Source organism: Ovis canadensis, chromosome 25, assembly GCF_042477335.2.
Source record: "Ovis canadensis isolate MfBH-ARS-UI-01 breed Bighorn chromosome 25, ARS-UI_OviCan_v2, whole genome shotgun sequence".
Taxonomy (NCBI): domain Eukaryota; kingdom Metazoa; phylum Chordata; class Mammalia; order Artiodactyla; family Bovidae; genus Ovis; species Ovis canadensis.
This window is the reverse complement of record NC_091269.1, coordinates 25017259-25031434: the sequence shown is the minus strand read 5'-3', so window position 1 is coordinate 25031434 and position 14176 is coordinate 25017259. Positions and strand designations below refer to the sequence as shown.

The 14176-nt window shown below is 42.5% G+C and overlaps 1 protein-coding gene across 10 annotated transcripts in view; it reads left to right on the top strand.

Annotated features, from left to right (window-relative positions):
• The first annotated feature begins 3857 nt into the window (after positions 1-3857).
• The window catches only part of TARBP1 (TAR (HIV-1) RNA binding protein 1), a 65971-nt gene continuing 55652 nt past the window's right edge, over positions 3858-14176 (top strand). For 4 of the 10 annotated variants that reach the window (XR_011253112.1, XR_011253113.1, XR_011253114.1 and 1 more), the window contains exons 1-5: positions 3858-4844; positions 6791-6888; positions 9326-9395; positions 11521-11669; positions 12711-12763. Coding sequence is in view for 2 of the 10 variants with exons in the window: in XM_069572527.1 (XP_069428628.1) it covers positions 3905-4844; positions 6791-6888; positions 9326-9395; positions 11521-11669; positions 12711-12763 (1310 nt within the window). In the remaining 8 variants the exon portion in view is untranslated. The remainder of the gene's footprint in view (positions 4845-6790; positions 6889-9325; positions 9396-11520; positions 11670-12710; positions 12764-14176) is intronic. The other 6 variants (XR_011253116.1, XR_011253110.1, XR_011253117.1 and 3 more) reach the window with 2 other exon arrangements.

The following is a 14176-nucleotide window of genomic DNA, read 5'->3' as shown; positions in this document are numbered from 1 at the left end:
AGCCAGCAGAGAAGCCCATAGCCCCTCATAGCCACCCATAGCCCCTGATAAGCCCTCAAATTGCTTACAGGGGGAGGAGACAGAGAAGTAAACCTGTGGTCACAACAGTGTGGCAAAGGCTGTGTAAGAGATCTGCTAGGAGAATCCCAGGGACAGGGGAGCCTGGTGGGCTTCTGTTTATGGGGTCACACAGAGTTGGACACGACTGAAGCGGCTTAGCAGCAGCAGCAGCAGCAGGATGTTTGGGGAGTTTGGAAGAGGGGGACACCACCTAGGTGGAATGGGTGTTGGTAGTGGGAGTGAGGTTTAAGGAATGACTTTCTGGGATTTCCCTGGCAGCCCAGTGGTTAGGATTCCATGTTCCAAATGCATGGGGCACAGGTTCGATCCCCAGTCAGGGAACTAAGGTCCTGTATGTCACATGGCACACCCCAAAATAGAAAAACAAAAAGAAATGACTTTCTGGAGAAATGACAATGTGAACTGTGTCTTGAAAGGAAAAGAACTAGTCAAATGGAGTAACAGTCTTCCAGAAGAGGGAAAGCCTTTGGAAAGACAAAGTGAAAGCACATGGCATGTTTTGGGGACTTCAAAATCTAGGTGTACATGGGGCATGAGGACAAGGAGGCTGGAGAATAGGCAGGGCCACCTCAAGAGGCATCTGGGATGTCATGCTAAGAAATTCAGCCGTAATTCTGGGGGCCGTGGGTAGCTGTGGCTTAATTTTAGGAAGGTCATCCTGGTAGCAATGTGGCATGTGCCCTTGGGTGGAGAGTGAATCAGGCAGGAAGTTATTATTGTCATCTTAATAAGAAATGAGGAGAGTCTAAAACTAAGGTATTGGTGGGGGACAGAGAGGTGGGGACACAAAGAGATTTAGAGAGTTTCATGGATAGATTTGAGGAGCAATTATATGTAGGAATCAAAGAAGAGAGGAAATCTATTTGTAACCAAACAAGACTCTATGGGGCCTTCCAGGCAGAAATCACAGCCCACCACTATGTCCTCTGCCTGCCTCTTGCTTGTAAAAAAAAAAAAAAAAAAAAAAAACCTTTAGGCTGCCAGGCCTTCTCTGAGTTATAAAGAGTACTTTTAATCAGAGAAATGAGTAAATGCAGAAAAAAAGGAAAACAGTCAAGCAAAACAAAATAGTAATAATTTAGGGACTTCCCTGGTGTTCCAGTGCATAACACTACACTTTCACTGAAGGGGGCATGGGTTCCATCCCTGGTGGGGAACTAAGAGCCTGCATGCTGCCTCATGCAACCAAAATAATAATAATAATAATAATAATAATAATAATAATAATAATAATAATAATAACAACAATAGTTTGGGCACTTGAAAAAGTCAAGGACCTTTAGTTCCATCTCATGGGCTATAGGTAATATCTGAGGCCATGTTCTTTAAGCTGTTTTGCAGATACTGCAACCTCCACCAGGTGGAAGAAGTTAATGGCATGCTGCCCGCAAGCACATAACCGCAGACCAGAAGGAACCAGAAGGTTGAAGAAGGTTGATGATGTTGACTCCTGATTACCTCACTACCAACCAATCAGAAAAATGTGCACGAGCTGGTCATACACTCCACAGTCCCTCTTCCTTACCCTGTCTTTAAAAACCTTTCCCTGGAAGCCTTCATTGAGTTCAGGCCTCTTGAGCACTAGCTGCCTGGACCCCTTGCTTGGCGCCTGCAGTGCACTTCACTGCCACCTGGTGTCAGTAGATCGGCTTAACTGCACATCCAGGCAAGTGGACCAAAATTTGGCTTGATAACATTTTGGCTCCCAGGTTTTTTGACTTGGGCAACTGAATGAGTTATGGCCACTCCCCTAAATAGGAAATATACAGGAAGAAGTACATTGGTGGGGATAGTGATAATGGGGAAAGGGATGAAAGAATTAAGATAATAAGGTGAACTTCTTAAAAGTGGAGATTGAGAGTGATGTCTTGAGGGACGTTCAGTTTCGTAGGCAGGAAGTAGGTAGGTTTGGAGTTCAAGAGAGAGATTTGGTGCAAGACATCTAGAGTTTCTTCATCATTAGCAGTGTGAATCACAGTAGAATCTGTAGTTTTAATGACGCTATTCAGGGAAATTTTAGAAAGTGAGAAGAACAGGAATCTAGAGATGTTAAGTCTGGAAATATCCACATGAGCAGGTCAGGAATAGAAAGAGGAGTCCTTCCCAAAAGGATGGAGAAGGAACAGCTGGGGAAATAAGAAAAAGAAAAAAACATAACAAAGGTATACGGTGAAAACTAGAGGAAGACAGGGTTTCAAGAAAAGGAAACCCTTGAGTCCTTTGGCAGTTTCAGTCTTTAAAATTTTAGCCATTCAGATGGGTGTGAAGTAGTATCTCTTTGAGGCTTGAATTTGCATGTCTGTGAGGAATAATGATTCTCCATACCTTCCCATATGCTTACATTAGCCTATCTTTATTTGCTGAACGTCTGCTCGAGACTTTTGTCCATTTTTGATAGATATATAAAGACCATATGTTGAAGGAAACTGATGTTTATTTGGCCTTGCTGCAGGGCATGAAGGATCTCAGTTGCCAAGCCAGGGATGGAACTCATGTGTCCCCTGCAGTGGAAGCACAGAATTTTAACCACTGGACCACCAGGGAAGTCCCTGAACTGATGTTTTTTCAATGCTGAAGGCAACTGATATTTACTGACACAATCTAAATTGTTGTCATTGTCGTTTAGTCATGTCTGACTCTTTTGCAACTCGGTGGACTACAGCCTGCCAGGCTCCTCTCTCCATGAGATTTCCCAGGCAAGAATACTGGAGTGGGTTGTCATTTTCTTCTCCGGGGATCTTCCCAAACTTGTTTCCTGCACTGGCAGGCATATTCTTTACCACTGAGCCACCAGGGAAGCCTTACAATAAAAACCTTTATGCATGCAGTCAATGGAAAACCGAATGACTCTGAAACATGGAAAAAAATCCTGCATATATGATGTTGGATAACTTTATATAAATTATATAAAACATAAAATATAAAAATCAAATGACTTTAAATTGCATAAAATACACTTAAATAACTTTAAATTACACTTTATCCATTATATTTATTACACATAAAGCTCTTTAAAGGGGCAACTGTGACTTCTCCATGGACTAAGGGAGAGATCTTTGTGGTGTGGTTGGAAGGCACAGAAAACCCACCTCACTGATTCAGTTTGCCTAGGATTAAGCCACAAACCAAACCAGTACGGTGCATGCTTAGGTGAGGTTTTTGTGTTTCTGTATTTAGCAGTAGACGCTGTCAGAAATACAGAAAATATAGACAAAAGAACTATTTGGGGACTGCATGTGGAAGCGCAAGCATTGTGTGGGAAGAACTGCATGCTGGAGTCAGCTTGGGCATTCGACTGCCAGTGCTGCTGCGGGCATCTCGTTTTCAGCTCTATCCCTAGCTCATTCCTACAGTACTTTGCACGGCTCCTGAATTACTCTTGTTTTCAGTATTTATTTTTTCATGCAGCTGTCGGGAGCCCACTGCATACCCACTGTATCAATGTCTTTGTGGGTGGTGCCAGACTGCTCCTTTTTAAAGACAACCTAGGTGACGGTAAGCGTACCTTCCAAATGTACCTCTGGCCCATTTTCATGGCACTCTGAAATGATTTAGAGCCCCTGGATAGGCCAATCTCTAATTAAGAATCGATGGAGTTGGTGTAGAGACTATATTAACATTTCACGAGAGAGCCTCTTTTCTTCTTTAAAAAGTTACCCAGGCCATTCTGGTAGGACCTGCCCAAGGCGCCGCGACCCGGCTCAGGGCGGGGCTGCAAGCCCCCTACCTGCGGGCGGGTGCTCGGGACAGCCGCGCACGCGCACGCACTCGCGCACGCCGGCGCCTTCCTCTGGGCGCCCGGGGTCGGCGGCGCGCGGGGCAAATGGAGTGGGTGCTGGCGGATGCGCTGCTCTCGCAGAGCCGGGACCCCCGGGTCCTGCTTGGGGCGCTGTGCCGCGGGGAGGTATCTGCGGAGCGCGTGGAGACCCTGTGTTTTCTTCTGCAGCGACTGGAAGATGAGGAAGCGCGCGGCGGCGGCGGCGGCGCGGGCGCGCTCCCGGAGGCGGCGCGCGAGGTCGCCGCCGGGTATCTGGTGCCGCTGCTGCGGGGCCTGCGCGGGTGCCCAGCGGGCGGCGCGGAGGACCCTGGGCCCGCGGCCCGCCAGCGCCGGCGCGTGCTGAGGGCGGCAGGCGCTGCCCTGCGCTCGTGCGCCCGCCTAGCCGGGGGCCCGCAGCTGGCGGCCGCGCTGGCCGAGGAGGCGCTGTGCGACCTGCTCAACGCGGGGCCCGCGCCCGGCTTGGAAGGGGCCGCCGAGGCGGCCGTGGAGGTGCTGGCGGCCGTGGGGCCCTGCCTGCGGCCTCGCGAGGACGCGCCCCTGCTGGAGCGAGTGGCGCGGGCCGCTCTCGCGCTGGCGCTGGGTGGGGACAAGGCGGGGCCGTCCCCGGACGCTGCGGCGCTGGTTGCCGGGCGGCTGCTGCCGGCTCTGGGCCGGTGCGGCGGGGCGGCGCTGCGGGTTGTGTGGGGCGGGCTGGTTGCGCCCGGGGTGTCTGAGGAGCCGGGCCGCGTCGGGTCGCAGCTGCTGATTCTGAGCGCCCTCGCCGAGAAGCTACTGCCAGAGCCCGGCGCAGACAGCGTGCCTGCCGCGCGCGAGGCGGGCCTGGACGCCCGGCGCTGCTGGCGCTTCTGGAGCGCGGTGCAGGCCGGGCTGGCCTGGTCTGAGGACGCCCTGACGCGCAAGCGGGCGCGCTACCTGCTGCAGCGGGCGGTGGAGGTGTCGGCGGAACTGGGGACCGACTGCGCGTGCGCCCCCGGCGAAGGACCCGGTACTTGCCTCTTTGCTCCCTGGCCCGTCCCTACTTGACTTTCTGCGAGGGCAGCCTTTCTGCTTCCGGGGCCGTCTCCGCGATTCGTACAGAATTTGGTTATTCTCGTGGTCCCCATAGAGCCTGAAAAACCTTGGGAACCTTATCTCGAGGGTGTTCTCTGAACTGTAACAAATCACTGTTAGAGGAGTCCGCATTTAGGATAAATTCTCTGACCCAGAGCGGGTGGAATACTGCATTCGTGGAATAATTTAGGAACTAGTCCAGCAGGATATTAACAGACCAAAATTGCACTAAATCGTGGGCTCGTTCAAATAGAAAAGAAGGGATAGCACCCATCAAATTGAAAGGAAAAGTATTTACATGTACTGACCTACGAATTGAGCCTTGAGTATTAGAATTTTGTCATGGGAAACCCATCACAATCCTTCGGTAGTTCTCTTAGGAGAATTTATTAATATTAGTTAAGTATAATGGCCTTAAGTCGACCTTTGGCGGAGAGTATTTTTGCCATTGATTTAATAGAATGAGGTATTAATTAATTAATTTTACATTTTGAGCCTGTGCGTCCTACCAGTTTTTTACAGGATAAAAGTAGACAAAATAGCAAGGCCTCCCTTTAGTTCGGTTTGTTACTATTGATCAGTTTGTTCACTGAAATGTGTGGAAAATACACTTCAGTCGTTTAAATTTATTTTGATCTATCGAAGTCTGAAATGGATTGATTGAGTCAAAACTGCCTCAGTGGATGGAAAATTTCTATCCTTTCAACTGTAGCTGCCTACTTACTTATACTAGTAAGAGTTTTGTTCTGCTGAAGTTGTGAGTAGATTAGATTTTTATGCACGTTTAAAACATCAGATAGTAGATATTTTAATAGCCCGCAAGTTGATGATCATCCAGTGAGCGCTGTTGCTAGAAAACATTTTTTTTTAATTACCAAAGTTAAGCAATCATTTATTTTAAAGCGTCAGTCATTCTGCAGTTTTAAAGATAAGCAATAGTCTTATGCTTGCCTCTCGTCTACATTTCCTTCGTTTCAAAGAGCAGCCGCTTTTATCTCTTAGCTGATTATTTTGGTGTCTGTTCCTATATCTTTGACATATTCTAGTAATACCATAAAACCCATTATCCTACGTGCAATTTTGATTGAATGTGAGTTCAACAAAATTATGACTATGCAGGTACTGTTCACCAGTGACCTATGTAGTCATCTAGGATTTATTTTTTCCTTCCTGCAAGTTTTCCCTATATTTGTCATTTAGTTTGGTTGCCTCCATATTTACCACTAATTCAGCCCCAGATTCTTAGTTGTTTAAATCTGTCCTGTACAAAGTGAGATCATCAGTCATTATAAATTTTCCTGAAGAAGTCTCTTCTGAAGTCCCAGTCCAAGCTCAGCCTTGTGCGTACCACTGACAATCTTACATCTGCCTTCACTTTCACCTGGGAGACTCCCTTCACCTGATCCTGTGTTGAAGCTATTTTCCTGGAGTTCTTATCTTCAAGAACTCAAGTATCTGATAATTTAATCAAAGGATCCTTTATGTCTTTTCTGTCAGTTCACCTGACACTTTTTTAGTTTTTGTCTCCTGGAAATCCCCATCTGTTTGTGGCTGTTTTCTACCTTTTCCATTAGATCCTTTAACATACTAATCAGAGGTATATGTAAGTTCTATTTTTGGACCATCTTTGAGTCTGGTTTTGTTTTCTGTTCTATCTCTTGGCAATGAGATTACTTTTTTTTTCAGAAGCAACTGCATTATTTATGCCTTAGAGATAGGTACTCTGTTAGATTGCTGGGCTTGAGTCACTCTGGTTGAGCTGGCTTTGGATTTTGTTATTGCTATAGTTGGCAGATTGTTGTCTCCTTATGTTTAGAAACATAAAATTTTCTATTTAGGAACTAAATCTAGAAACTGATTTTCTTTTTTAAACCATGTCAGGCCCAAGTCTGTTTTGGTGGTCTGAGAAGAAAAAAGATGAGCTTCTAAAGTTTTGGGAAAACTATATTTTAATTATGGAAACTCTTGAAGGAAATCAGGTAAGTGTTTTCATATTTTATCAAATCATGTATAGGTGCAGTTTCTTTTCTTCCCCCAAACATTTTATAGAACCAATACAAAAAGGTCTACCTGGATATAGCATAATGGAATACAAGCATACTTTGTTTTCCAGTGTGAGTGAGTGAGTGAAGTCACTCAGTTGTGTCTGACTCTCTACGACCCTGTGAGCTATAGCCTGCCAAGCTCCTCTGTCCGTGGGATTTTTCAGGCAAGAATACTGGAGTGGGTTGCCATTTCCTTCTCCAGGGGATCTTCCAGACCCAGGAGTTGAACTCAGATCTCCCATATTACAGGCACTCTTTACCATCTAAGCTACCAGGGAATCCCTTTTTCTTTTCCAGCATAGATTAAATTTAAGGTTAAATGTAAACTCAGGAAGGAGGAGAGTGAAAAAGCCGTGTTAAACCTATTTAAAAGAAGAAACTAAGATCATGGCATCCGGCCCCATTACTTCATGGCAAATAGAAAGGGAAAAGGTCGAAGCAGTGACAGATTTCCTCTTTGGGCTCTAAAATCGCTATGGATGGTGACTGCAGCCATGAAATCAGAAGACAGTTGCTTCTCAGTGGGAAAGCTATGACAAACCTAAGCAGTGTGTTGAAAGGCAGAGATATCACTCTGCCAATAAATGTCTCTGTAGTCAAGGCTATGGTCTTCCCAGTGGTCACATACAGTTGTAAGAGCTGGACCATAAAGAAGGCAGAGAGCCAAAGAATTGATGCCTTCAAACTGTGGTGCTGGAGAAGACTCCTGAGTCCCTTGGACAGCAAGGAGATCAAACCAGTCAATCTTAAGGGAAATCAACCCTGAATACTCATTCAAAGGACTGACACTGAAACTGAAGCTCCAACTTTTTGGTCACCTGATGTGAATAGCTGACTCTCATGTAAAGCCCCTGATGCCTGGAAAGATTGAAGGCAGGAGGAGAAAAAGGTGTCAAGAGGATTAGATGGCTGGATGACATCACTGATGCAATGGACATGAACTTGGGCAAACTTGGAAAGATGGGGAGGGACAGGGAGGCCTGGCATGCTGCAGTCCATGGGGTTGCAAAGAAATGGACACAACTGGGGGACTGAACAAGACAACGTAAACTCAGGAAATTAAAGAATACTTCTGTTGACTTAATTTATCATTCAAAGGATTTGGTCTTATTTGATCTTCCCTTGACATTTACTTCTAAAGTGTTTGTTAGTTTTTAGTTTCTCTATGTTATAAATAATCTCCAAAGAAATACGCAATGAGGAAAATGTTACTTAAAGTCTGAGGTCAATTGTTATTAAATAATAATGACCCTTTGATTTTGTAGGCTTGCTTTCTTTTCTTCCTTTCAGTTCTTACATCTTTGCATTCTTTGGTTCTGAGACTTGAAACCTGAAAAATCATTTTCAGTTGACTTTGAATTAATCTTCGTCAGAACATGGAATTTTTAAGTTAGGAGGAATCTCTTTAGAGATTAACATTTAGATTGACATTCATTAGAATCATCCTGGTGCCTCATTAAAGTATTAGTTGCTGGACCTGGTCTGCAGTTTCTGATTCATTAGGTCTGTGGTGTGGCCTGAGAATTCAAATATTTTACGTCTTCCCAGGAGACCCATATGCTGCCATTCTAGGGACCACACTTGGAGACCTGTTACAGGGGTTCCCATACGTAAGCTGCAGATCGGTGTGGGACCAGCCGTCATGGGGTCACTGTGAGGTGTCAGTCCAAATGCATTGTTTATTGACTAAAAGAAAGAAGTACTCATATATGCTAAATGTATGTAGGTGTGGGGATGAGGACTAAACGAAAAACATTTCTAAATTTATATAAACTGCGGTTTTCCTTAATCAGTGCATCCATAACACCCTCACTGTTTAGAAACTCTTAAGTTAGTTGCCCTTAGTTTCTAGGATATGTACATTAGACGGTGGTATCTGCAAGAGTCTAAGAAAAAAGAGCGTTGAACCCTGAGCTGGCTCTGTCTAAATGTGTGGCCTTGAACAACTTGAGTGACTAGAGAAAGCATTTCAGTATTTTTTCATCTTTGTAATATTAGTGTTATCAGCTGCCTGCTTCCCAGGACAGTTAAGGATTACATGACATAATTTATGATACTCTATAAATGTAATGTTACTATAACTATGTTCTATATTCTAACTATAGAATATAGAATTCTAACTATATTCCAACTATTCTATGTTCTATACTCTATTTATTAGCTTTGCCATACTCAGTCTTGAATTTGTATGATTAGAAAAATGGAAAAATCAGGCACCTTCTGCGTATTTTTTTACGTGGGTGTGGTGGGGTCAGGGAGGGTGGAGGTTGTGGAGGGAGGAACAGAAGAGTGACTTACATAAATATATAACAATACTTTGGTTTTCAAAGGTGAATTTTCATTTCCTATGGCTTTTTGCTTTTGTTTTCAGATACATGTTATAAAGCCAGTTTTACCAAAGCTAAACAGTCTGTTTGAATATGCAGTGTCAGAGGAAAATGGTAATGGTTGCTTTTATTTTGATTTTTTATGACACATCATTTTCCCCCTTATTTTATAACTAATTCTTGTTCATTGTGGAGAATGTTATATGAATATATAAATTCGGTGCTACCAGGAGACAGCTGCTAATATTCCAGATATATACCTTGTGGATTGATTGTTCATAATGCTTTTTTCTGACTCAGCAGTATATCCAAAGTGCACTTTCCTGTGTCCTTAAATAGTCTTTGAGAATTTAATTTTAAATGGCTGCAGAGTTTTCTATAATTTAGAGGCATGGTAATTTTATAAACTTATGATTATGGAAAATTTCATACAGAAGGAGAGGAGTTTGTATGATGCACCCTGTCACCTAGCTTCTGCACTGATCAACTTGTGGCCAGTTCCTGTCTTACATTGCATGTGGCCTCACTTGCTCACTCTCCATCAAATGATTTTGAAGCACATTCCTAGCATTATCATTTCATCTCTAATTATTTCAGTATATATCCTTAAAAGATAAGGACTCTTTGGTAATGTTTTATGTATGGTGTATTATTCATTTTTTAATAAGCATTGTTTGATATTATATATTCTAACTGCTTTCCAGCTTTGTTCTCTTAATATATCTGTTTCATTGTTAAAGTTGTTTTCTTAGCGTTTCAGCCATTGTTCTGTAGGTTGGACTTCGGGGGAAGGGAGAATTCTAAGACACTATTTTAAATATAGTTTTTAAGTCCTTAATCAGTACTATATTATGAGGGCTTTTCAGGAGAAATAAAATGAAAATGGAGCTTCCTAAAATTATCTTACGAAATTAAGTTTAGATAAATGAGACAGCTAAATGCAGGCTAACTGTTTTGTATTCATAAGAATGATGAAATGCTGCATTATCGTGTTTACACATGAGAGTTAACCTAGGTAAATGGGTTTCGGTGCCTGCTTTAGATAATGACAACTTTAATAGTGTGACCCCTTAGGAACTGAGCTTGATTCAGCTGATTGCTATGGTTGTTTTCTGATACACTGGAGTTTTTCACAGACCATAAGAATCTATAGTCCCACCTGGGGCTAGAATTTAATTAAATCCTGTTGTGACTTCACTTACGCATTTACTGTTAAAATGATTCTCTTATTACCACATTTTGCCCATAGCTCTCGGCAAAACAAATCAAATAGCAGTGACAGATTTTGAAAAATTACCACTGCCAAAGAATTGAACAAGCATCTTGATGTAAATAACACACAGAAAGGGACTGATTTATTTATAGAATGCCATGAGTTTAAAATGCTGAATTTTTTTCCTAAAAATATTAAGGATATTTGAAAAGAGTTAAAAGTATCTCTAAGGTACCTAATTATTTCATTTTTTGTTTATCACTCATTCATGTATTTACTTAATAGATGCATACTTAGTGTCCAGTACATACTGAGCACTGGGGTAAAGTGGTGAGACAGAAGAACTATTTTTCACTTGAGTTTTGGTCTGTTTTCCAGGAAAAAATGGTTTTGATTGTAAAGTTCTAGACAGACAACAGAAAAATGACGGGAATGGAATACTAGTAAGGCCATACCTTGGTGAGGCGAGCCAGCCAAGGCCTGCCTTAGGACTGACTCAGTGGAGCAGAGAGCTCTGGGTGCAGAAGCCCTGAGATGCGAGCGGCCCCATGGGCTAGAGCGCCCGCCTAGCGAGGCACAGCTTTGTGGTGCGGGAGGGGTGGCCTGAGGCTGGAGCAGTTGTCAGGGGCAGTGTCATGCCTGGTTTGGATTTTATTCTGAGTTTTGAGAAGCCACTCAAGGGTTTTAAACAGAGGAGGGACAGTTTCAGATGAAAAATAGATTGAAGTAAGATGAGAGAATTGGTTGAAATCACCCCAAACCTAAAGTTCTAACCTGTGTGTGTGGAGTCATATTTAATTCTGTACACTGTAGTCACCGTGACATCCGCTTGCAGTCTTTCTAAATGAAACTGAAAATGGAAAATGGAATACTGAAGTGATTTTGGTTAATCAGTAGTTAAACGCCTTTGAACGTGATTGTTGTAATGAAGTTAATGTGTTTGTGTGTGTGTTTATTTATGAATACATAGTCTGTGTGGAGCCATGTGTGAGAATCAAAGTCAACTTTGGGTGTTTATTTTCACAGGATGCTGGCTCTTTCACCCATCCTGGCATCTGTGCATTTATAAAAGAATGTTTGAAAGTGAAAATAAAATCCTGACTAAAGAAGGTGTTACCCATTTTTTGGAACTGTATGAAACAAGGATTCTTCCATTTTCACCAGAAATTTCTGAGGTAATGGCACCCTCTCCCTTCCCTCGTTCCCTCTGTCAGAAGATAAGAGGTGAAGGCATGTGTTGTATTTTATGTGATCTTCAAAAGTATATCCTGGGGCTTGAAAATCGCAGATAAAACTTCAGAGATTTGCTGAAAACAAACCCTATATCTCTAAACTAGGCTCTTGTACTTGGGCGTTGTCGACAGGCTGCCTGCATCATCACCGTGATGAAAAGTAGTCCTTTATTATCCTGAACAGAAGTCAGCGGCATGAGCCCTGGATTAGGAGTGTGTTAGTGGTACTCTCTCCATGGTCCTGAAGCACTGACTTATTGCTCTTTGTCTAGTGATGCTGTTCCTCCGATTCTGAGTCAGTGAATTACTATCGTGCTGTACTGAGCAGGGGTTGCCTCTTGAGCTATGTTATTAGAATGTGTACTTCCACTTGTCAGCAATCACACAAAGTGATGACCCTGTGAGAATTATAGCTGTGATTTTAAGTCTTATTATGATGACGTGAGTTGAATGATCATAGACTTAGGAACAGTAATTTACCTCTCATTTAGAGGTAACCTAAACGTCCCTAATTATCCAAGTACATGTACAGTGTTTTAGTAGGCATCCTTTTTCTACATTCTCCTAGCCTTCTTGCACTTCCTGAAAGCACACTTTTGTCTACTAATGTTTTCGAAGATACACTTTTCCCCATTTATCGTCCAGGCATAGGGGCTTAAATTTTCTCTTGGGTATCTTTCTGTTTTTCACCAGTCACTACCTTTATTTTCTACCATGTGTCCCTTCTTTGGATTCCTTTCTTCCTTCTCAGCACAGCACCTGCTCTCTTAGTATTCCATACATTTTTATCAGGTTGGAAAGTTTGGTTTGACACCTGGGATTAAGGTATCCTCCAAGGCTATCATAAATCAGCCTGCAGCATAAGAGATTGCTTATAACAGCTCTTCAGTAGCCCTGCACAGGATGTAGAGTTAGGGCAAGTTGACTTTTCAAAATTACAGTTACAGGTTAATGTCAGATTTTTTTTTCCTTTTTTTTTTTTAGTTTATCATTGGACCATTAATGGATGCACTTTCAGAGAGCTCTCTGTATAGCAGGTAAACATGCATTTTATTTAGCAGCAATGTAGTAATATGTATTTGATTATAAATTTAACTTGATTATGAAATATGACCAGATTGTTAAAAATGCATTTGGTGGATGAATATATGTTGCCTCATAGACATTCAGCTTTTTCTTACCATGTTGTCCCTTCTGGGTTTGTGATTCTTCTTGACCTTCTAGTAATTGTATCTGGTGTTTCTCTTTTTCTTTTCTTTCCCACTCTGAACCCATCCTTTCTTGGGTTTTAGGGAAGGACACCTCACATAGGGACTTTCTGACTTCTGCCCTCCTGGAATTTATGGTGGCTTTGGCTAAGCAACACTTGACACTTTTTTTCCCTTTCTTCTAACTTTCAGTTTTATAGAAAAGTTGTGAAAATAATACAGAGAATTCTGACTTACCTTTTATCCACATTCCCTAAACAATAATGTTTTACCGGATTTGTTTAATTGTCATCTTTATGTATGTATATGTGTCTCGCATCTCTGGGTATGTCTGTTCCTTAGCTCTGTCTGTTGAGCAGACTCACCCATCTGTATTTCAGTATCTGTCCATCCATCCATATTAAAAACCATCTGTTCACATCAGTATGCTCATTTCTAGTCCACTACCACAAGGTTCATTCTAACTTTTCCCTTTCCATATCAGATGGTGGAGGCCGTTCTCTACTACATGTTGCTTATTTAATACCTTTATGCTTCATCAAGCTTGATACTGAGAAGAGTGTCATCATTATGCCTTTCCTCATTTTTTGAGCTTTATCTGTACTCTTGAATTGTATCTTTAAAAATTTCCCTTGCTTTTGAAATTATGTTGTATTAATATTTCTAATTCTGATGACTAAGTTTATACTTGCTAGTCTTTTGTTTGATATACCTCTAATAGAGCAACCCACCCTGGTGGCTGGCTCAGAGGTAAAGGATCCGCCTGAAGTGCAGGAGACCCAGGTTTAATCCCCGGGTCGGGAAGATCTCCTGGAGAAGGAAATGGCAACCCACTCCAGTATTCTTGCCTGGGAAAAACCATGGACAGAGAAACCTGGAGGGCTTCAGTCCATGGGGTCACAAAAGAGTTGGACACGACTCAGTAACTAACACTTTCCCTTTTGCTTTTCTGATAGAAAGTACTCTGACAGTCAACTTCTTTAAAAATTTTAAATCAACCTGTGCTAAGTTATATTAATATTCAGTTCTATTTAATATCAAAAAAGCGTATCAATGCTTGATTTGCCAATAATTTTTATTTTTCAAATAACTCATTACTATTGAATAGTTTTCTGAAGCAGACAGCTGGAGAGCAGTAAAACCAACTTGGTGGTTTCTGAGAGTTGACAAACACATTTATTATGAAATGCCTTCAGTTTCCTCCCACACTAGTATGTTCAGTTAACAGATAATGTTCCTGGC